The sequence below is a fragment of the Castor canadensis genome, chromosome 3 (assembly GCF_047511655.1).
Source record: "Castor canadensis chromosome 3, mCasCan1.hap1v2, whole genome shotgun sequence".
NCBI lineage: Eukaryota > Metazoa > Chordata > Mammalia > Rodentia > Castoridae > Castor > Castor canadensis.
The window spans coordinates 165,320,153-165,346,034 of record NC_133388.1 but is presented as its reverse complement, the minus strand read 5'-3'; the positions used below and the strand labels follow the sequence as shown (position 1 = coordinate 165,346,034).

General features: G+C 36.1%; 1 protein-coding gene across 4 annotated transcripts in view; it reads right to left on the bottom strand.

Moving 5' to 3' along the window:
* Zfpm2 (zinc finger protein, FOG family member 2) overlaps window positions 1-24,108 on the bottom strand; it is a 423,670-nt gene extending 399,562 nt beyond the window's left edge. For 2 of the 4 annotated variants that reach the window (XM_074069029.1, XM_074069030.1), the window contains exon 1: window positions 23,535-23,673. In XM_074069029.1, the coding sequence (XP_073925130.1) occupies window positions 23,535-23,574 (40 nt within the window). In that variant the 5' untranslated portion in view covers window positions 23,575-23,673. Of the gene's footprint in view, window positions 1-23,534 lie in introns of all 4 variants that reach the window. The other 2 variants (XM_074069028.1, XM_074069034.1) reach the window with 2 other exon arrangements.
* Between the last annotated feature and the right edge of the window lie 1,774 nt (window positions 24,109-25,882).

The following is a 25,882-nucleotide window of genomic DNA, read 5'->3' as shown; positions in this document are numbered from 1 at the left end:
AACACTGGCAAATGTCTGGGCCATTCAAATTGCTGAGTCACTTCCAGATGAAAGACATGTGAAACTCAGTGACTCTTGCCTACAGTATGAAATTGCAGCATTTCAAAATGGTGCAGATGTCTCTCAATATCTTCACAAAAAGCTCCACAGGAGCTGGACCAATAAGACCCATGCTGGAGCTCGGCTGGGGATTACATCTCACTGGTAAAGCATCTGCCTGGCAAGCATAAATCCCTGGGTTTGTCCCAGCACCAAAACAACATAAAAGATCTAACATTAAGCAGTGATGCACATTATTTAAAGTGGAATTAATGTAGCTTCAATTTTAAAAATTTAAAACCCGGTACTCCAACACTACTAGTGATAATAGTAACAAAAATTTTTGAAAGTTACCACTTAATCTAAGCAGTCACAAAATATCCAAAGAACAGAAATGTATATAAATATGTAGTAAGAACACACCAGCTGCATTAGTTACATACATAAAATCATTATATTAATAACATGCCATTATATTCTTAACATTGTAATAACACATATTTATTGCCATGTGCTCAGCATGCATATGTAATTTTTACATTTCAATAATAATACATATTTTATTGTTAATGTTATTGTAATATTGTAATGTTACATATACTGTATAATATAATAATACCATATTTTGTGATACAAATTAGCTTCCATAATATGGACAGAATAATGTAATTATCACTCTGTATGATTCCCTATTTGTTGAAAATATCCATTAAAATGCCATATAAATAAATACTCATGAGAGTATTAAAATACAGATTGCACAAATGAAAATTCAAAGAGCATTGGACTAAGGATCCTCTGAGTCACTACCATTATTTTAGATGGAATCCTGTATCTCTCTGAGGATGGAAGCCCCATGAGGGTGTGTTCAGTGTCTACCATAGTAACTACATTATCCCAAGAACCTAACTCCATTTCTGAAATTTGCAAACATAGCTTGTTCAATGAAGTCCAATGGCCCTCAACACTCTTTCCTAACCTCCAAATTTCACAAAGGTCACATCCTTCAGCTGGAAAGTTGGAGGGTGATGCGGATCAGGGTCTCGGGGAGACATCAGTCCTCTCACTCTTGACAGTGGTTCTCAATAATTTTCAAGGAAATATATTCATTTAATTGTTCTGATAGCAGCAGAGTTTAAAAAGTTTTATGTAATTCTACACAGACTCTGTGTAATTTTACACAGGTAAATTCTAAGGTGTTTGCAACAGTTACTCTTTGTCACATTACCCAGTTTTATTTCCTTCATAAAACTTACCCCAATCTGAAATTACCTTGACCACTTGTTGGGTTACTGTTTTATTGTCTGTTGCCCACTTCAAGAATATTAAGTTCTACAAGAGAAGAGACCTTACCCTCCTTGCACAACACTCACATCCAAATACAAAGCTGGGCCAGGCAGACACAGAAAAAGATCACAATACATATTTATTAATAAAACAAACAAAATTACAGAAAATAAATTTATAACTTAGAAGACTCCATTGTTAGTAGCCTACATCCATAAGTTTCCAAAAATTACCAGCAAATTAAATGAATATATTGATTTTTGAAGTAAGCTGTATTCTGATTTTAAGAATATTAAAAATAGGAATTCTAAAATCAAGAATCGTATTTTGGCTTTATCTTTTTAAAATTAGTCAGAAATTTCTGTACTTACCAGAGTTTCTCATCCATAATGAAATAGTAAATGTCATCCAATTTTGATAAACCCCAATTCCATTTATGTAGGGAAAAACATTTTGCACAGGGGATGGCACATAAGAAAAGTTCAATAAATGCCAGTTTCTTTAATTTCTAGATTTTATTGCTGAAAATTAAAAAACAGTCATAGATCTATATATGCTGAGAATAAATTTTTTAAAACCCTAGATTTTCGAAATCTGCCACAGATCTTAAAGCAACCCTATGGTTCTTCAAGATTTCCCTTACATTATCCTTTCTGATACCATGAAATGTTGCAATTAGGAAAATGAAGTTTCACATGACAATTTTGTTTCTTTAAAACTCAAAGTAACTTTGTGAACTGAAAAATCATTATTTAAAAAAAATAAACAAAAGGCAGTGGGGTAGAGCCAGAAACAGAGATAAAGGAGACAGAATTCCAGTAAGAGAGATGTTACCACTCAGCAGCTCAGCAGGTTCAGCAAGCTCTAGATTTTGTTTTAGCCCACGCTGCAGAGTTCAACTCTGATCTAACTACTAGCATGATTTTTGGGTGTCTGTTTGCAGATGCAGTCGAATTATCAATCCGAACAGACACACAATCCGGGTCCAATGTCACTTCTTCTCATTATGTTAATAGTTAATACATGCAAATGAAAACACTCCAGCAATTTGATTTCTTTGAAGATAGTTTGCATATTGTCTTAGCCATAATGACTGTACACTTCTCTCAGTCTCCATTTATGCAAGGGTAGTGTAGTTCATTTTTATCAGCTCAAGTTCATTTTGGCTGCTATTGGAATGTATGTGCATGTTTCTTTTTTACCTTTAGCCTAATTACCATTCAGGTACCATAAGCAGATTTTTCATGCTATTGGTGTTTTTCTTAATTAAGAAACAAATGAATTCTCCCTAGCAAAAAAGATGGAACAACAGAATAAGATGCCAGGGGCTGATGTTCTGTTTCTTAATTGAAGCAGTTCTATTGTTCGGTGTCGGTAGTGAGGGGGCAGAATGTCATAAGTGTAGAATGTTAATAGTACAAAAATAACATAAAACTACTTTTAAAAATAAAGAAGAGATACAAAAAATGCTGTAAGAGCTTTGAAAACACAGATTTTTATCCACATATTAATTCTGACAGTAACAAAGTAGCTTCATTTACAAATCCCTCACATTTAGAAAGCTTGAGGTTCTAACCTCAGTCCTGAGAGACAGGCCTGCCTCTCTCTGCTGTCTAGTTAACTGTATCCTACTTATTTGCTCTTCATCAATTAAGAAGGCACCCGGGGGAACAATTTGTTGCTTTAATTTGTGAAAAACTGTTTCTCTTTTAATTTGCATTTTTCTTTTTTCTACCTGAAGTAAAATCTCCTACCCATATATTCAGTGTGCACTACTATAATTTAAAATTAGACACATGCAAGTACAGGAACAATTCTTCCATTTCTCTTTGGGTGATGAAAACTTCAAGAAATCAAAGTTTCAAGAGAAAGTTGAGTTTTCTACCAGCTTCTGATGCTGAGACACAAATCTGGAGTACTGAATGGCATAAAAAGTAGCATATTTTACTACTGTGTCCCACCTTGTTATTTAACTTAGATTTTAAAAATGAAAATCAATCAAGTATTTTAAATAAGCTAATAATGATATGCAAATGCATCATATATGCAAATTTTTCTGACAAGGAAAGAACTTGGTTTCTAGGTATAATTTTCCAAATTACTGAGTTTCTATTGGTATCTTTCAGTTGTCTGGATTATATATGGGACACATCTAATAGTCAAATAGAGTAATAAATTTTAATATGCATAAATATTATAGATATAAACAAAATATATCCAGGTGTGGTTTTTTCCCTATGAGAAGGAAAGAGATCATAACTAAATTACTTTTTTGTCATAAATATCACTATGTACAGCAATAAATAAGGGTGACCCTTTATTTTTTAAAACTTAAATTTTTGTAATAATGTGGAACACCATGGAATATCTTTAGGTGGTTTATAAAAGCATAATTCATGGGTTTTGAAAAGTAAATAAAAGAAATAATTTTAATTTGGGGATGACCTTTATAACTTTTTTAAAAAGTACAGGAAATATTTTTATGATTCATCCTACTGAATTTAAGACAATTTAAAAAGAATTCTTATCGAAAAGAAGGCTTGAGATAAATTAATTTGTAACATACAGCATACATACATACAATATTTACAAGCATATTTTTAGAAACTGTATTTCTGGGAGAGTCATAACTTTCAAAGAGCTCAAGTCACTCACAAAATTTGAAATCCTATAAAACTCCAAGGATTTCTCAATCTGATTTTCATTTCACCACTTAAAAAAAAAATGTGTGAATAGTTACCAGAGAAAGATTTTCATGTTGGTTTTCTCTCTGCTCTGATATTAGCTAAGGATTCACTTAATCCATTGAATAAGGTCACTCACAAAACCATAAGATGTTATATGATGTGTTGAGTTGGTTTTGATCATATAAACTATAAGACTTACTGAAAATACTTTTCTTTTTCTCATTATCATGAACTGCTATAATTACTGAGGTGAGTAGAAAAAAAAGGTGAAAAGGGAAGAAATTTGGACTTTGAGATTTACAAACAGGTTCTATTTGGAAGTGTGGACTAGAATTAATGCAATTTTTCTTGAGAGTGTTTCTAGAAACTCAATAATCTTTATTATTTCTTCCATTTTTTCAAGTAAAGAGACTTAAAATCTCCACTATCAATCTTAAGTCAGTAACAAAATGTCTAGAAAACACTTTCCCTGGGGCTGCTGCAGTGTGAAGCTGTTACAGGCTCCCCACCCCCAGGCTCTGACTTGCTAACATGGTGTCCCTGCCAAATTCTTGGCACTGGAAGTGATGAGAAGAGGCCATACCATAAGGTGTTGATAATGAGGAGATAGAAATAGCAAACCAGCTGGATTGTCCTAATAAAGTATGTCTGGGATTTGGAGACACAACAACGATGTGTGCAGGTCATCCAATGCATTTCAACCAACTGGTTTCCTTGATGACCTTTTCAGATACCACTCAGGATTTTTCTAAGTAAATTTTATGTGTTAACTCCAAAACTGTCTGGAAAAACAAAACAAACTAAAACAAAGAAATCTTACTAATCACTTTTTCTGGCAATGAAATTAGAACAAAGCATCTTTGTATTACCAACAGCATCAAAAATTTGTTATTTAATGTCAAAAATTAAAATAATCTGCAATATATTTCATAATTTTTACAAATACTTATTGATTTGTAGCTGTATGTATACATGTAATAATGTGCATATATATTTTACTGTCTATTTTATAAAGTATTTCCCACTGAGGCTCAAAATACATTTCTCTTTGGTGATAAAATATTTATTATTTTAAAAATGACATAAGGATTGTCTGGACAAAATTATTCAAAGATGTATTCAGCAACATTTTTTGGTAAAGCATACTTCAACTAGAGAAACTATCTACAAAAGTGAAGTACTTCACTGAAATATTTTTGTGTATGCAAACCAAAGACCTCTAACTTTGTACTTTCTGTTCCTGGGGATGTTTACTACTGCAGTGGAACGATCTCTTTGTATGCATGTGACCCCAAAAATGGCAGTAATAAAAAACGCTGTTAGCCCATTTCTGGCACAGTTCTAAACTCTTTGCACATATTAACCCTTGTATAGGTTTTTGATAACCTGTTATAAAAGTGGAGGAAATTGAGTCACAGATTAAGTTACATTCTGGAGAACACATAAGGAAGTAGCTGTCATTTGAACCCTGATGCAAGGCTCCCAAAGCATAGCATACCTCCTCTCTACAGAATGTGTAAGTCAAACCTCTTCTAAATAAAATGTAAACACATGATTTTGCACAGCACATCTTTGCACATGGTACTCGAGTACCATCTAATGGGAGCCAATCACATTTGAGTTTTAAAGACAATGTAAAAGCTGACCTACACTCTCATTTTCCATTTACCTTGCAAAATTATTTCTTAGAACATTCATATATGTGGGCTAACATATTTTCACAAGGTGGGTAGGAGGGGTAGCATACAATTTGATCAGAATCCACTGCATGTATCAGGCCATCCTACTCTGAAAATGGATTCCAGCACCATCAATAGTTCTAACTGGACCATCTTCAATAACTTATTCTAGTAGGCCTTTTTGTAGTCTATTTTTAGTGCCAACCACTAACTTTATCATCAAGAAAAACACTTGTAGCTTTTCAACAGTTGATGGCTGGTACATCAATAGGCCACATGGAAGCCCAAATTCTTGATGGCAAGACATAGCTCAAAAGATCAACTCAATTTTTTCCAAACAGTTAGTTCCATATTTGCAGAGACAACCCATAATGCCACGATTAGATACCTCTCAGAATGTCAAATACAAAATACAACAAAATCTTCAATGCTACCTGTCGTTTAGAATACATAGGAATGAATTGAATGGAACTGACCTTTTAGCCATAGGGGTAAAAAGGCTCAAAATGCTAGCATTCCTTAAGAGGGAACAAGCAACTTAGTAAGATGCACCTACATTTCTAGACTCCAGTTTCCTTCAAATGAGAGAAATAAGTATTTCATTTGTTTTCATGTTATAATTTCTCTCAACTCCCTAGGTTAATTCTATCCTAACTTTATTTTCACTTCTTTAAAATAATTTGACAAGTCAACATATTTTGTTTTCTTTGCCCTCTGTTATAATTGCCAGAGGATGTTTATGGTGGCATTTATGAATTCTGACCTTCCTGTTTTCCTCAGGGGCATCCTTCTGACATCCAACTGCCACTCCAGGCTTCAGCCTACACCATGTACTGGTTCATTTCCTGTTTCTGCTGCTGTTACATTCTATTAGAACCCATAAGGTAGTTTGGAAGTGTTTCAAGGATACAAAATTTTTAATAAGGTGCAAAAGAAGGAGCAACATATTAGCCCAGAAATAATTTTTTAAATATGTGTGCCTATAATCATATGGAGAAAAATGAAAGACATCTTAAAATCACTTGGAAAGTAAGATATTTGATATGGAAGAGAAAAGGAATGCTTTTGGGCAGAACAGAACAGAATATCTGAAGTCAAGAAAGAAGTGTCACAGGAATAAACTTCTTTTCATCTAACAGGGCCTAGTATAATACATCGGATTTTAACGAATAGATCTTTTATCTTAAACCAAACGATCATACACTATTAATCTGAGGTTAATAACATAACTGTGACCTATGCTGAGACTAGAGAAATACTATACTTTAAATGGCAATATACTTAAAATCTTTTCACTCTGCTATTTTCTTTTCTAAGGCAAAACAAAGCTTAATCTCCACCAGAGTGCCCACTTTTTGTATATTCGCATATAAGCTTAATAAGGACTACAGAAAAATTTATCATTATAGCTATTCTTCCCTATGTCTGAATTGAACCGATATTTAAATGTTTTTAACATTTTTTCCTTCTTCCACTCTTTCTTTCCAATCCCAGCAATATTTTTATGCTCTGAACTACACAAACAAGCAGCAATTATGCCTACTTGATTATTTTTTGACCCTGAATTCTGTACTCCACAATCCTAATAGCAGTACTGGTACTCCATGAAAATAACATAGGCTTTTCCCAGTGTATGCCTTTTAGTTTTAATTATTCTTATAGGTATTAATTCATAACTGATTAAAATTATAATTAGTTAAAAAATTAGTGTTAGCAGGAGTGAAGTAAAAAGGGAGTCTATGAGATACTTTAAACTCCCGGTCCTTGTTCTCAATAATCTCTTGCACATCTTACCAGAAAATTTTCATGAAAAAATAAATATTTATCTACCTATCTATGTGTGCTTTCTTTTCTTAACATATGAGTAGGGGCATGTCATAACAATTTTTATTGCACTTTATGTGTCTTAGGGAGATTTCCAATCAGTATGGACTCATCTGTCCAATCCTTTGTAACACAGAGAGAGCTGTAATATAATGTTATTTAACCTGTCCCCTACGAATGCACATTTAGGTGATTTCTAATTTTTTGCTATTTCAAACCGTGCTGTGATGAACACACCAATGTGGGTTTCTATGGGTCATGTGGAAATTCTGGGTCAGATGTGCAATTTTAATTGCTAAAAGCTGCCAAATTATCTTTCAGAGACTTGCAACAGTTGGCAATTAGAGTAACAATTACTCTGCTCAGTTGCTATTGAACACTTATTCTTCTTCATACTTGATTATAAAACCAGTTTAATGCATATGAATGGATGGAAAGTTACTACCAAAGACAATCTCAGGAGTTAAGGACAAACAGATTCAATTAAAAAGATACTCTTCGAGAAGGGGAGAGAAATGTCCCAAACATTGTATGCACATATGAATAAAATAAAAATTAAAAAAAATACTTTTCTGTTTATTTATTTTCATATGTGTTGTCTAGCCTCAATAAAATATTCATACTAGACTACTGAATATACTGAGTGGCTATTTCAGCTGTCAGCTACAATGCTGCTATTCAATCTATGTGTAAAAGTTAGAGGGCAGCACAGAAGGCCTCAAGTTGAATTCAAGATAACAATAATTGTTAAATTTAACAAAATGAACGTTAACTGAAGCCCATTGTCAGCTTCACAGGTCTCCTGTCCACTATAATTTCCAAATTGTAATTTGGTAAGGCCATGTAATTATCAAGCAAATTCAGCGTATAGTAATCAAGCTCTATTTTCAAAATCTGCAATGACCATCTATTACTTAAACGATGAGTACAAGTTTTTTAATATGGTACACAGAGCCCTTTAAAAATCTCACCCCAAATCTACTCTCAAGCTACATTGTTTTTCACTCTTTTCATGTACTTTAATATCTGGTCACAGCTACTGAATGGATCTTGAAAATGTCATGATCTTTTCTTAAATTATCATTTTATTGTTGTACTGGAGGTACATTGTAACATTTACAAAAGTTCTTACAACATATCATAGTTGAATTCACGCCCTCCATTATTCTTATTTTTCCTCCCCCCATTACTACTGGAATAGTTTCAACAGGTCTCATTTTCCATTCTTGTTTTGCCAAGCTATTGATTCTCTATAGATGTAATCCTTCTAGTCATGACTAGATCTCCTAATCATCCTCCAAAATCCAGCTAAAATAAGACCTCATGCTAGAGGCTTATCCTGACTCACTTGGGTGTTTCCATGTCCACATCACTTTGTACCTCCATTATCACGAATGTATCAAGGTATAATTGTGTCTTTCTCCTTCACGATTTTTTCACTATTTAATATGCTTTTTGATAGAAGTGACCATAACTTGTTCATTTATTCACACTTCCCCCACATATGGTTTAACACAGTACACAAATTTAGTACCCACTAAATGATTATTTTTTAGACATTATTATTATTTTTCTGGGTGTGGGTACATTGCAGCATTTTTACAAAAGTTCTTACAATGTATCAAATATATCATACTTGTATTCATCCCCTCCTCTGCTCTTCTTTATCCCTCCCTCCCTGTATTCCTGGAATAATTTCAACGGGTATCATTTTTGCATTTACATACATGTGTACGCAGTTTTTGTACTGTGTTCATCTTCCTGCCCCCTTTCCCTGCCACCTTCCCAGCTGCACTGGTACCAACCCCACTCTCCTGCCCCTGGCAGGACCTGTTCTGCCTTCCTATTCTCTGATTTTGTAGAAGAAAGAAGGGGAAAAAATGACACTTTTGCTTGTTTCAGATAAAGGTAGCTACACAAGGAGTTTCCTTGTGATATTTCCATGTACATATGTACTATAACCCTAATTGGTTCATCTCCTCTTTTTCTTCATTCTTAGTCCCTTTCTTATGGTGGTTTCAACCTGTTTAAGAATTCTATATTCATTCTTGTATAAAGAGAACATCAGCCATATTCATCTTCTTAGTTTCCTTCTTTTACGCCATCCTTTTCATATGTGACCTCCCATTAGTGTGACCAGTTTTTCATAATATTGCTGTATTTGTGTTAGGTCTATATTCCACATATGAGAGACAACATGCAGCTTTTGGTCTTCTGAAGTCGACTAACTTCACTTAAGATAATGTTCTCCAATTCCATCCATTTACAGGATTATTTAATGAACAGTGAATGAACAAATGGAAGTTTTTTAAATTAAGTTAAATTCACAGCATGTAGGTAACATTTTTATTGGAAGAAAAATTTCAAAACTACCTTTGTTAAAATATATACCTAAAGAAATTTTAAATCACTATTCAGTCACCTGACTAATACTGAGTATCTGCTATGTACCTAGTAATCTTCTAATCACTAGAGATACAAAAGGGAATAAGAATAAGTCCCATGTGCATTTAACTTCTGGTAAAAAATAACCTAATAAACAGCTAAACCAACAAATAAGTAAATGAGGTGATACAGATAAAGATCAGCACAATAAAAATAAAGCAGGGTAATAAGCTAGAGAGCAAAGTAAGGTATGTAGAGAGTAGAGAAAACTATATGGGGGGAGAGCCACAAGAAACATTCTAAAGAGTAGACATGGGAAGTGAGAAGCATATGATAAGAAGAAGCCAGACATATGGAAATCCAAGGAAAGAACATTCCAGGGAGAAGGGCAGCTTGGCAGATTCAAGAAAAACAAAGAAAAGATATTAGGATAAAAATGTAGTGATGGAAGTGGTTTAGAGGGAGCAGGGTAGGGACTGGGAAAAGAAGTGTTATACTTGGTGATCAGGTATGACTCAAGTAACAGACCATGGAGAATGCCAGAAGTCATGATGAAAAGTATCACTGTTAAGTGAAAAGGACATTGACCAAAGAATTTAAGCAGCAAAGCGATACAATTTGATGTTTTGAAAAAAAAATCATTTGGGCAAACAAAAGTAAATCTGTTTCTATATAATAACATTTTTTTAAACATAACAAGTGATAATATTGGTGCTTATATAGAAATGCTTTAGAGTGATTTTTAAGTTTTGGTGGAACTCTGAAGCCCATTGAGAATCTTGTGAAAATGTCTTCCTAGAAAAACTATTGAATAAACAAAATTTTGCATAAAATTTGTGGATATTCACAAACTCCTCAAAACCAATGGATCCTACACTAACAATCCTTGACTCGTTATACAATAACATTTATTTTTAGGATAGTAAGAACAATGTGCAGTCAACATCTGTTTCACTTCCTATAACAGCTAAGATATGTACCTCAATATACAGAACACTGGTACTAACCAGACAATGGAGAAAATGGATCCCCTAAGAGCTGACTTAGCAACATCTCATACCTAAACCTCATATGTTAAGATATGTTTCAAAATGAAAGCTTCAAAGGGAGTCAAAGACCATCAAAGTGAATGTCAGACTAATCAGTCCAGCCACCCCACTTCTCAAACTCTCATACTCTTCCTCAAATGAGATTTCCAAACCCATAGGATTAACGAAGAAATTTCCGTCTAGTTGACCAAGGAGCTCACTGTTACTTTCTATTTAAGGATGGATGATAGAAATTATTTTTATGATGTAACATTTTTCTCATTTGCCAAGTTTAATGTCTCTTTAATGTGTAATTAGTTATTTTTTCAATAACTAATCTTTTCAATCTGTATATCTGCCTATCTACACAAAGTATGTACTTTAAAACCTGGTGAAATAACAAAAAACAAAAACAAAGGCAGAAAAAGAAAAGAATTGAAGAATATATTGAGTGTGAGTATACACAACAAACAGGCCAATAAACTTTAGAGAGCTGATCACAGATACTCAAATAAAAATAAATACCATCAAATCAATTTGAACTTAACAACTGCCATTCTGTCTTCAAATGAACCGTATTTTTAACTGTATAACTGAAAAATGTATCACTGATTTAGAGAAATCATACTAAGACAGTCTACTTCCTCCCCCGTTCCCTCTATAGTGAAAGTACTGACCATTATTACCGCCAGCACCTAGTGCTACAGAACCTAGTACACAGTAGCTGCAGGGCCTAGTACTCCAAGCTCCTACTGGTTGTGCAATCATAACAATGAGATTGCTAAAGGTGCGCTTCTTTGGCCTGAACCATCGCTTCTGCAAAAGTCTTCATCATACATAACGGTCCCTCACTCTTCTAACTATTTACACATGTATGCAACATATATGTGACTCCTACTTCTCTGGTGTATTTATATATAGACAAATATATACATTGTTTTATCCCATTTAAATATATCTAGAAGAAATCAAGTCATTTTCTTATGAAACTGTTCCTGGAAGTATTACTAGTCACCACTGGAATGACCACTGGACCACTGATCACTATTGTGATGACCACTTCAAGACTGGGCACAAGCACTTTCACACACTATTCCACTTTTATCTTATCAGCAGCACAGCACCTTGCAAAAATGCACCTTGTCATGATTAAACCTACTGTGTTAGCTGAACCCCACTGTCCTTGGAGATCCAACCCTTAAAACTCAAAGACAACTGATACATCATAGAGCCTTTCTAGAGAATAGCAAACCATCCTAAATATAAGTCCAAAATCATGTTTTCCAAATTTCAATTCTGAAACAGTTCTGAAACATTCATGGTTAACACCGCAAAACATTTTACTATAAAGCTAGCCACTATGGTTTATGTTTCCCTCCCTTACAGCTACCCTTTCTTCCTCCCTTCCTTCTTTCCAAGAATATTTATCCTAACTCTTAAATATGTTCAAATGCAGGAAGTGTCCTACATGCTGTTTTGAGTAACATACAAACCAACTAACTAACATATTTTAAAGAAATTTAATGTGTGGCAAGAATGTGGGGATTTCTGCAATTGAGACACAAATTAACCTTCTAGTAAGGTTATCACCAGCAACAACATTAAAGCTTAGAAAATCACAACACAGTCATTCATTAGTTACAGACCTGTATATAAAGTTCTCCCATTGTGCCAATCAAGGCTTCTCAAACTTTGAAAAGTCTGTGTTGTATAGTAGGTTATTTTTAACTTAAGATTCTCATAACCTATACTACCAAAACACAATCTATCTGATAACCTCGATTAATTTTGTTTCACAAGGATATGTATTTCTTCAAAAAGTATCTTAATATTAAATTGGGCAGTTTAAATGCTATGATACTTTGTAAGACTTTAACTCACAAAGCTATAATAAAATGAAATATAAAAAAATTCCCTATGAATTGTAAAGTATCATAAAAACATGAAAATTATCAAGAAAACATATGTGCTTGCCCTTTGTGACATAAACAATGTAAAAACACTAAATCAAATAGAAGAAAGAGGTAGTCACACATTTCTGTTTGTAGACTGAATCTTCATGCCTTTAAAATGACTATCAAATGTTAGGACCTGGTCCTAAAAAAAGAAAGGATGAAATATTAATAATGTCCCACCTTGTGGGAGCTCGACATCACTTGACACTACACAGAAACTGACCTTTTTGTCCTTCAGGCTTGCCTACCAGGCCCCATCTTCTATCGCAAAAGCCAAATCATCTGATCCCAAACTAACTGTCAACTGCCTGTGATGGTGGGGAAGCCAGACATCAATCAATCAGGTTTTATCAGACGCTCTCTTCGTTTCTCTGTTGTGCTCACCTTATCATCTGACCCAGTTGTAGCCCTGACTTCAGAAGCTTAAGCAACTTGATGACAAAATATGCGCCTGTTTGTCCAAGATGCACGTTGTTAGGAAGTGGGTGATATTTTTAGCAACCACCTAATATATTTGCAAATGAACTCCTGAATATTTCAGATTTACACAAGTCCTATGTTGGTCAGCCTCCCTGCACACTGAGTTTCTTCTCGCTGGTGGGAGGCCCAACACTTCCAAAATATGCAACAGTACTTAAAAGTAAAACGTCATAGAGAAATGTGCTTATTTTTATGTTATGTTGGCTGAAAAGCTATCAAAATGAGAGCTGGAGAATATCATTCTAAGAAAAAAAGACCTGACTGATAAGTGTGTATAATATAAATTCAGAGAGCGTTATCCCCAAATAAAAATCATTCAGAAAACTACAAGCCTTTTTATCTATTTGCATGGACAACAGTCTTGAAGAAACAAACGCTTTAACTTTCAATGCTGTTGCCAAAACTAGATTAGCTGACCCGTGGCTCAATGGCATTGCCATAGAACACATTACTATACATCAACTAATTCATTAAAGAGACAGTTATGACATTCTGAATTTGAAATGTTTAATCCAAAATAAATAGTCCCTTCCATAATTTCTACATAAAAGTGAGAGAGTAAAATGTAACTCTAATTTGTGGGGAGGAGTACTGTGTGCTAGCACATCTAACTGTCTTCTTACAATGTCTTTTCTCTTTAAGGACCATTTAAACTTTTAGATTTTCCTTAAAACCAGAACAACCTACATGATAAATGTGGGATCTCCATTAATAGGCAGTGTCCACCATCCATCTCTCAATTATCTATTCACTTTTGAGAAACTTTTAAAGTAGCATAAAATTGATCCACAGAATTTTGTCACATAAATGTATATTTTAATCATAATTACGGGCAATACACAACCAACAAGTAATACTTTAACATGATTGAAAATGCACAACATGAAAAAGTTTGTATGTAGTAACAAATACATCATTCTAAAAGATTCTCACTGAATTCACAGATTTTTATTTAAATTGAATGGTTTTATTAAAAAGAGAAACAAATGTTTTGTGACCTCTTGGCACACACAATAAGCAAGAAAGCTTAGCACTATATAGCGTTTGACATTTTGGAGTCGTCATCCTGGAAACTAAGCAAGTTTCCACAGGTGAGATGAAAAACTTCCTTTTGCACTATTGTAAGAAAAGAGAAAATGTTTTTGTTTCTTGAAAACCAAATATACTAAACTTAATCTATGATGTGGAGTTTAGCATGCAGCTCAGTGGTGAAGCACTTGCCTAGTATGTGTGAGGCCCTTGGTTCAATCATCAGCATAGCAAAGAAAAAAAAATCAATTTACATCGCAAATTTTATTAGTTAGTTATAAACAATCAGATCTTTTCATTCAATTCTCTGATAAAATGTAAACACACTTCCATATTAAGGAATCAAAATGTAGTAAGCAAGGAGAACATGAACAATATTGAGTGTATTTAATTATTATTTAAAATTATTTGATTGATACTCAAATTATTTTTAAACTGTATGATTTTTAGCTATCTTCTGCATAACTTCTGCTTATTTTGACCCTCTATTGAACTTGAAAACCTGCTAATTTTCCATTTTTAATTTTTTGCACGGTACTGGAATTTGAACTCAGGACCTCACAGATGCAAGGCAGACATTCTACCAGTTGAGTCATGCCTACAACCTTATTAATCTAATCCACACTTCACTGCAGGCTCCAATAATTTCAGGTTATACCACAGTAAATCCAATCAAAGCCTTTCTCTAAGAGTGTGTCATGGTTCAACAGTCCAAAGGAACATTAAGAAGGAAATTAAAAGTTAAAAGCTTTAGATTAATAGTAAATGAAGAATAAATATGCCTTTAACTTTAAATGTGTAATTAGCTCTTTACCCTATTCAAGTTTGAAGACTTTTGCAAATTTTGTGACAAAAGAATGTCAGAAGTCATGGCTGAAAAAAATTTGCCAATTAATTTACATTTATAAGAAATTTTCCATATGTCATATTATATAGAGGTCAAATGGTTGAAAATTCTCTTTTATTCTCTCAATAAGAGATGCCCACAAAAGTTTTCAAGGATAGATTAGAGCAAATCATATCTTCAAAATAATTATCTTTCTAAGGACATCAACTGAAAAATACTGTAAGTACACTTTCCAATAGATGCCCATTTAAAGATAATATTCAGATGAATCTTAAAATTTAAACAAACATTAAAATACAGTTTGTTGATGGTCTACACAAAAGGTAGATACTACAAATTTTGTGTGGGCTATTAAAATTATATGTTTTGAGATGGTCTACATATACACTATTATATTACAAATATTTGAGAGTTGTCTATGATAAATTCGACATTACCAAAAGCAAAATCACATATATGAAAACATCAGACTAGCACCATTCAAAATGTTCCAGAAACTCAGAGTAAATGAAATCAAGCAGTCAGTGGCAAAAGCCCAGACTATATGAAGATCTATTTAATATTAAACATCTGATATCTCCTTTAACCATATTCCATGCTTTGTATACATGAATATTACCAGAATATTCAAAAAAATAGCATTATCTTGTAGGCTGTAAGAAGGGTTGACTTTAAGCTTTGTATGGACAGTTCCTGGAGTGAGTATTGTTTATAGCTACCAGGTACTAAAAAATCATTCTGAAGTCTTCATAATCAAGACATGTACATATAGCTTCTCTATATGCAAACATTTAACTTTATTTAGTGCCCTGCAATCTTGAAAGTAGGCTTATTTTAGTTACCATTTCTTAATCTGGTGTTTACTCTGTAGCATAACTTTTTTTTAAAAGATAAATTTACAATGGTCTAATTTTTTAAATGTTCATTGTAAGGAATTAGTATATTTTAGGATTATGAGCAAAATAGCATGCATTTTATTTCCTGGCTTTAGAAACTAATGGTCCTTTATTATCTTTGCAGACATGCTTTAAAGATATTTATATTTTCAGCTTACTATTTAGGATTTCCTTTATTAAGAATGAATATTTATTAATATTAAAATATTTCCAGATAAATTCCTTTCTTGGAATAGAAAATTCATAGCAAAACTGTTTTGCCTTAAACATGGGAAAACATATCTCACAATCACTGTAAGGCAAAACTGGTCCTCAGGTACTTCTGTTATATAATAGGTATTATAATAAGGCACCAGAAAAGAAGGGATGAGAGAGAAAAAAAGTAGTCTGTTATTTTAACACATGAAATCTTGCTCCAAAACCAATTCTATCTAGTAATTATCATATATTATTAGAAGTATTTGTCAAAGGCACAAATTACTAAAGCTTTAAATAATCCCAACTAGACAATTCCTCTGTACCTTTTTGTCACCTCAGAAAGACAGCCTGACACCAATGGTATGACACCCTCTCGGGCAAGCATCTTGGCATTAATATTTAAAACTTACCTATCCCTTCTGATTGGAATTCAGCCTCTATTCGCAAACAAAAACTAAATCAATGTTCTTAGAGTTCAAACTAGATCCCTAAACAGTTTGCCACTCTCTATGCACAGATAAGATAAACTTTCTTTGACCCAAGAGATGAAGTTGCCATGACGATCAGAGAGTCCACTTTCTATATTGATATTTTGCTGATGTAACAACAAATAGAACCAGATCCTAGTGCCGATAATGGTGATTAATTAATACTAATATTGATCCCTACAAGCAAGAGACAAGGCTATTAACTTGAAGCCTGAAAAGTCAATTGTTACCTGTGGCAGAGATACTAGGCGCTGATTTGGAAGCAAAATAAACAAATGTACTATCTTTATGCTAATACTTTTAAAGAGACAGTTCTCCCCAGAATGCCAAATATTGCTATATCTGAGCTTATTAATTTAATTGCATTTCATCTTTTAAACACATAACCTTACTGAGTGATATGTACTTACCCTTTTATCTATGGTGAAAACACATTCTCTGGCTACTGAAGTAAAGGACGTCTGCTGCTGTTCATTTGGTGAGAGAATGAACTGACAATTTTACACAGTGCCAGACACTGAATTATACCAGATTTCAAAATCATCTGCAGTGTTCTGCAATGTCCTACCAGTCCTCTGGAATTGGGAAAGTAACCAAGTATCTAAGGGAATATGCCTTGGAGAATAAGAACTCCAAGTTAACCTGTCCACTCACACTGTTTAGTGAACAAATAATACATTTAGAAAAGGAAACTAATCTTGAAAAATATTCATTATTACCACATAAACTTAATTTTAGATTCCTCACACAGTCCAGCCTAACATCAAAATATTTCCTCTAAGTCGTATCATTTCATTTTAAAACTGATATGCAGCAAATTATTTTGAAGGAAAGTTTATTGGAAATGTATTTTCTTGAAACATAAAATTAAATTACAGAATACCAAATGACTAAAGCTAACTTATTCAATTAATACTTCTTGAGCAAAAGTTGTACATTTAACTAAGAGTGAGATTAAAAGGTGAATTGCAAGCTCATTGCTGATTTGCCTGGGTTGTGCTGTACAACAAAATAATTGATATTGGAAATCCACACATCTGGCTCTAAATAACTAATTTTAGTTAGCATGTTATGTATAATCTTATTTTCTCAAAACTTTTTCCAGTGGTAATAACCAATAGAATATTGCTTATTAGAATTGCAGGGGTTTTTTATAATCACTTGAAGGAAGAGCTAGTTGATTCTTATAATCGACTAGCAGAAACAACATGGATGAGAAAGGCCTTGAATAGCTCACAAAAATTAGTTACCTGAACTGTAATACAAAGTTAATTTAACTCACACTAGTATGTGGGTACTGATAGATATAAATATAGGCTAGACAGCTGACATAATAAATGTATATCTTAATTTCCCCATAATTAACAACAAAGCAAAGCAACACATAAATATTTGCATTAACCCTAAAACACATAATAAAATTTTAAATTGACAGAATGTAAAAAGCAGGAGCAAATCATCTAATTGTGCACTGTCTTCCTTCACAACTTCATAGCACTAACTGACATAAAACATGGAGAATCACTTACTTCCAAATTCTATATTTCAGAAGCTCAGGGAACAAAATTTTAATTTACAAAGATGTATTGGTGATCTTTGATGTCTAAAAAGAATACTGATGTCTTCAAAGACACTGACCTCTTCAAAAATTCAGAGATGCTTACACTTGTAACTGAATACATACCATGGTATTATTCTTAAGTTACAGAAAATTCAAACTGCTCATTTAAAAACATTGTAGTAGTATGTAACATTAAACTTTATAGGTCTTCTGACTCCATAATTTTACAAATGAACTACTTTGAAAGTTACCAGAAGTGGAAAATATAAGAACTGCTCTATTAATTCCAAGTCATACTGCCAAGTTTTAGCCTTAAACTCTTTTCGGCAACCAGAGATGGAAATACTGGTTCAATTATATTTGTATTATTGATTTCATTGAACTTTAAAACCTAAGTTTGTGATTAGTGATCTTTTTTACAGATACACTTTTTCATATTCTCTTTGACTCTTAAACATTAGTTTTACTATATTAGCCATCCTAAATTTTGTCTATTGTTAACCTACTAAATAATTATTCCTAATTTTTTCTGAAAAACTCTATGCATTGATATTATTTCAAATTTGTAATTAAAGATATTAATTTTAAATTATCTTAGAAACAATGGGTACTACTGTAACTGTTTTATTGATAAAACAAGTAACATACAGAATACATATTCCTTTATTTCATGACCAGTGTAAAAATAGATTTTTCAAAATGTTTCTCTATAAAAATTGTAAAACATTAAATTTCCAACATGAAAAGTATCATAAAGCAAGGAGAAAATATTATTTTAATATTGTATATAATTATTCCTAAAATATAGGAAAACTGACTTTATTTCAAAGCAAAACCCTTTCTTTTTACTTGGTAGGTGAAAACCAAGACATCCCAACTGTATAAAAATATCAGTATATTTCAAGTGTGTGTAGCATTCCCAAACCTTTTTCCAAAAATACAACTTTAATAGGAATAATAATAAAGTCGACAATTAATGCAAAATTATGGGTTGAACATTAACAGAAGGAACACTTTAAAAACCTACAGTAGAGCAATGAATTAATCATCATATCCATTTTTTCACATGACACAATTTTAAGGTTATAAAAATTTCCCAACTAGAGCTTTTCACATGACAAATATTAAATGATAAATTCAATTTGTAAGTCTAATTTTAAAACAATAATCATCTTATAAATGAACCACTTACTGTAACTTACTGTTTAAAAAATAGCATAGAGTATTCAAATGTCAATGTGCAAGTAAAGACTTGCACGGCTTGAAATTGGTAGATCATCTCAAATAACAAAAAAACCCTAATTTGGTCAATATGAACGGATTCCAACTTTTACAAAAAGCCTCTCTATAGAACTGCTAACAGGATTATTCTTAACATGAAACATTTTACTTTCAATATATGTATTAATTCCCAATATCTGTTTCACTTTTTGAAAAAAAAATTCTGCCTATTAATTCAACCTTTCTTCCCTACTTCATTACAAATTATTGGTAACCTGCTCTAGATTGAACATTTATAGCCTACGTGTTTGAAACGATCAAGCTAATCTAAAAGTTTTATAAAAACTATAATGGTATAAAGAAGCATGCCTTTTTAAATCCTATGTGAAAATAAAGTATTTGAGCTTCCTTTCCTTCTTTTCAACCTCTGCATTAGCTACCAAGGAGCAGATAATGGTACTCATTTGCAAAAGGAAAAAAAAATAATCTGACCTCCACCTTTTCCTGAACACGTAACTAATATACTTAAGCGAGACTAAAGTTGGGGCATACAGGGCAGTAAACACAGCACTAGAGACAACAGCTTGAAGAAGAAAAAAATAGCAATAAAACTGCACACACAACACGTTCACTAATCATAAAGAGATGCATTGGTAACAGAAAAAAAAAATCATCATTTCTGTCATAAATTTTGCAGTGCAGCCCCAGAATGGAGAACAATCTGGGCAATTTATTGGCATATTGGCAGGAGGTGATAAGGCTAAAAACAACAACAGCGGGCAGCTGGGCAGAGAGATGGGCTGATAGCAGGATACAGCTCCCACACCAAACACCTCCCGCCCTATCAGGGCCTTTTATCAAACCAGGATTACAATAATAGCTTATGAGAGAAAGCTTCTGAGGAGAAGGCAGAAAATATAGTCTTGGAATAGGAAAAAAAATCAGAATTTTGGGACAAAACATGGGGGCAAAATACATAATTTATCACTGTATTATCAGAAATCCAGGCAGTCTAATCAAGGAGCACTGAGTGACTATTTTTTGCCTTATCATCCAAAGTGGTGGAAACGGAGAAGGAATTATCAGGCTTCTGCAGATTGCTGGGCTGGAATTTTAATGGTAATAATCGGGTTTCTGATGGTATATCTTCTCCGCTTATCTTTCCCATTATCTCCTCTTATCTGGCCAGTCATCATAGCAAATTAATGGTGCTCTTTCAGCGTCGCCTTTTTATCGCTGCCCGGAGAGCACCCAAGGGGAAAGAATAAGCAAAATATTAAAATACTGCATAAATCACAATTTTAGATAGCAGGGAACTGTATGCAGTAAAAGAAAAAAAAAAAAAACCTGTGCCCAACAACCTTTTTTGTCCTTTAAAATGACTGTCTTCAGAGTTTCTGGCAATAAGCTGACTTTTTGCTTGTCAGAGTTGCTCTAAACTGGGTATGTTTTATCAGGAATGCCAAAGCTTTAGTTTCAAATCCTGGACGTTTCCAAGTTTAAAATGTAGTTTTACTGGGGGTGTGAAATGTTATTGTTTCACAAAGCATCTATTTCTGATATTTTCCAAACTTGTATTTGATCCACAGTATCAAAAGAAACAGTGGTATTTGTAATAGAAAATGGTACAGTTCATATGCACTCAAGAAATTGAAGTTTGAGACCTGTCTTAGTAATGACTTTGAGTGTCAAGACAAACTTCTCCTTCTGCAAACCTGCTTCTTATGTTTGGACAGGCAAAGGGAGACAAACATCAACAGATTGCAACCAAAGTGACTTTAAAGCTGCTAAACCAAATTTGAATCTCTCCTCCCCAAAAGCTTTGAGTTAGCACTACTAACCTTTAATTTTTCATTTTCCTTAACGGTGAGGGAGAGAAAGCAGTGTCCACATTTGCATAGATTACCACTGTGACCCCAAACACAATCTAATAAAAGCCTAAAATTCATGTACCTATTAATGCATATGTATAAATATATCAGCAGAAAATTATGGCTGTGAACAAATAACATACTTCTATTTGTGCACACTGAAATAAGAGAACTTCCCAGAATTTTTGATACTTAATAAATCACAGCAGTCAAATAAGCCAGTAAAATGTTTTATGACCTATAACACAAGAGTAGCATCAGCAATTAGTTCCAATGCTTTAATCTTCAATTATATGAGGTGGACATAGAAGAAAAAAAATTTAACGCAGCTAATTGAGAAGATAACAAAGTATTCCCAAGTAGAATCAGATGGTCTTTGTGCCATACAATCAATTAATATTAATTATTTATTACAATCTAGACGACAGTCATGAACTAAAAGGCATTTGCATTTAATAGTGTTTATAATCATATCTTATAAGCACGGTTTTTTGTACGATAAAATGTAATATTTAAACAGAAGGATCTGATCGGTTTAGTACTAAAAAGTAGAAAGCAGTTAATTGAGACCATGAATTACACACGCCAAAAAAAGTGAAAGTCTTCAAGGATGGTATTGCTACCTAATTATAACTGCCTTAAGCCTACAGTAAAGTCCACTACTGGGTTTAACAACCAAGTTGCCTAGACTGGAAACCACAATACAGGGGAAGAAATCCACTAAATAAAAGCTAGAAAGTCTTGTCTGAGAGGCAAGGATTATACCTCTGTGAATGTGTGTGTGTGTGTGTGTGTGTGTGCACATACACACATATATTATTCATATAAATATAAATAATCAACTGTAGTGAACTGTTTATAACCTGATTCCCCCATTTCAAGGACAAGCTGATTAAGATTTATTTTTAAACTACACCAAATAGAATTTTCAACATCTGGCTGTGGGATGAGTACGGTTAATAATCGAGGGCGGAGGGAGTTGTACCAAAGCCTTATTTTAAAATTACACAATAATTAGTTTTAAACTAGTTGCCAGATCCTAAACAATACGATGAAACAGAGAAACATCACAGAGTTCACTCACACACAGAAATAATAATAAACTAATACGGCTTTTTCTTCTCTTCGGCCAAAGCGTTGAAGATAGCCACAGGCCTAGGAAACACAATCAGAAGAATTTTGCCAAAGCCAAGAAAAGTTGACCTAGTGGATCTCCGTGAGTGTGTGCGTTCCGGGCAGGTGTCTCTCGCCTTGCAGTGTCCTCTAGACACCGCCGGGACCCTCGAGGCTGGAGGCACCTGGTTGCACACTCTGCTGCGCGTGAGCTGCCTAGAACTCAGCTCCGCGTGGGGTAAGGACGGCGGCCCCTCCCAGCGCGGACCACGCGCGCCTCCCTCCAGGGCTGGACACAAACTGGATCCGGCTCTGCAGGACGTCCCGGAGGCGTGAGCGGGACCCCGGGGACTCCCTGGGCGCGACCTGCAGCCGGCAGCCCCGCGCCGCAGGGCGGAGGCGCACGGCCGCGGGCTGCAAGGGCGCGAACTTTTACACCTACTTTTTGTTTCACTTCGGGTTTGGCGGTGGCTCTGGCACCGATTTTCCACCGCCTGGGGAAGTTGCTTCCCTTGCCTCCACCCCCACGCCCGAGGGCTGCGCCAGCTCTTTTGAAAAGTTCTCACTGGTTACTAAGAGTGACCCCCAAGAGGGGCAGCTCGTTGGCCTCAACATCACTAATAATAAGCGCCTGAAAGAGGGGGCTGCCGCATCTGGCTCCGCGATAAAGCAGCGTGCGGGGGTCGAAATTAAAAAGAAACCCCTAGAGCGCGAAAGCGAAATGGAGCACGTAGCGCAGTCCCTGGCAGCCTTTTTCTTGCCCAGCGCTCAGGCTATCTGTCTGTCCGTCTGTGACAGTCTAGCGGTCCCTCCGACAGCTCAGACAAAGTTTGACAAATCTCGAAGGCGAGGAGTGGGTCTTCCCGAGCCCACCCTCCTTTCTGCCCCGTGCGCCCCTCTTCTTGGAAATAATCCCACCAACTCCCAGCCCCGCGCGCAAACTTACGTTTGATCTGCCGGGGTTTGCTCTGCTTTCGCCTGGACATCTCGGCGGCTGCAGCTGCCGCTGGGGCTCCGAAGGTGCCCGCGGTCCGGGTTGCAGCTCCCTTGGCTCCCGCCGCCCCCGCCGCCGCCGCCGCCGCCGCCGCCGCCGGCCAGGCTCGGGCCGCCTCCGGCCGGACTCCAGGTGCCCCGGGCGCGCGGGACCCGGGCGCTAGGCTCCTTCGGGAGCCGCGGATCCACGTTTGGAGATGAGCAAGCAAAGGAGAAGACGAGACAGAGAGAGAGAGAGAGAGAGAGAGAGAGAGAGGTGTAGAGAGAGTGTGACAGCGAGGAAGGGAGGGGGGGCGATGGGAAACGCGATGGGGCTGGCGGGGGCGGGGGGGGGAGAGAGAATGGGAATCTGGAAGCAAGCGGTCAGCAGGGAAGAAAAGGGGAAAGAGAGGAGGGAGGGGAAAAAAGAAAAGAAGGAAGGGAAGGAGGGAGGAAAAGGAGAGCGCGCAGAGGGGAGAGGGGCAGAGAGGGGGCGAAGGGCGCGGGAGGAGGCGCGCGCTCGCTTCCCCTCTCCCCGGCGTGCGGTGCAGCTACTCGGGCGCCGCCACCGCCGCCGCTCCGGGCCGCGCCGCTCTCGTTCTGCCGCGGGAGGTGACTAGGCGCGCGAGGGAGGGGCGCGCCAGGGCTGTGGGGAGGGGTGACTATTCCATCAGCGCAAGGAGGATTGGCTGCATCCAAAGCCAGTCCGGATGCAAACTCGGGCCCTGGCCTTGGTCGGGTGGAGTGCAGAGGATCGCGGCGTGGGTGGGGGTGGGTGGGAGTTGAGGCGGAGTGGGGAAGACGTGGGGCTTGGAGGGGGGCCACCTTCTGCAGTTGTCACCGCGTCAACGCTGGGCAGCTGCCAGGGCACCCCTCCCCCTCCCCCCTTCCAGCAACTTCTTCCAACAGCCTGCTCTGAGGGACCCCAACTCTCTTCTCTCACTCCTCGCCCCGTCTAGCAGGGCACAAAGAAATCTCAGTCTCTCCACAAACTTTGTGCTTCCAGTTATGCCGCCCCCTTCCTCACCCCCCCGCTCCAACCCCCGCCTCTGCAGCTTCTTGGCAGGAAAGGTTAGGCCACTTGCAAAGTGCTCAGCAAGAGCCAGCTGATCCCAAATACCAACTGTGTGTCTCAGGGCCAGTTAAGTCCTCTCATCTGCCTGGGCTCTCAGGAGACCATTTCATTGCTGTCAGGGTTCCCTGGAGACCGCGGCGGTCACGAACCATCCCCCACTGGGCCCGCAAGGATGGGGTGCTGAGCCGCGTCCTCAAAGTATTCTTTCTCACCTCCAGTTTCCATTTGAAATAGTAACATTTTTGAAATTGGGAGACAGGCAGATGTTTTTCTCACATCAAAAAGGAAGACCATTAGCTAGGTAATTAGCTGTAGGTGGGAAGGTAGCTATCTCCTCTAATAAGAAAGCTAACTTTTTGAGGAAGTCTGTGGAAGTTCTGCCGTCCCACCCTGCCCCGTGACCTTTAATTCTCTTAGTTCTTCTGCCACAGGGAAGCACGGAGCAGCTAATAAAAGATTTGATTTTGCCGTAATTTCCTAAGCAGGTAAGACCCAATAACTATTTCATGGTTCTTTAGTTTCTAAAGTTTTGTTTCCTATTCAATTATTGTTTGTGTAGTTTGTTGGAAAGTGCAGGGCACAAGATGAACAAATTTTAACATGAACTGCATACTTATAATCTTAGTCAAGTTAAGCTGTATGAGGTTGGCTTAGTTTCTTATAGTTTTATTTACACTGAGTATTGAGTATATTCTCCCAGGTGGGCTGGAAGGGACTTGTGTTCAAAGGGCTGCAGAACTGGCCGCTTTATGTAATTAGTATTTACTAATCAACTCAACTGCAGTTAACATGTATCCCCCAGATACTGCTGACTTCCCCCCCCCAGGACCTTGTGGAATCACCCGTTCTGATCTAAAATTGTGTCCCCCTTTGTTTGGTTGAATAGCATTAGTGTGAGCCCCACCAAATGATACTCTAAAAGGGTCTGAGGTCAGCACAGAGCATGGGCTGATTGAGCATAATGCAGGATGTTCCGTGTGTAGGAGACACTGTAATCAGTGTCATTTATTACCCATCAGGACATCTTCTGGAAGGTGTAGAGCGTTACCTCATGAAAGGAGTATGGCTGAAGGAATCTTAATACAAAGCTGAAGACCAATTGTGAATTTTATTACATTACCATTATACTATTACCATATGAGCATGTAAGAATACCATACATAGTCCTTTTGCAGTGGAAATTGTACTAAATGACAAAGTCTCTCTCCCCTGAAGAACCAACAAATTAAGGTCTTAAGTACCACGAA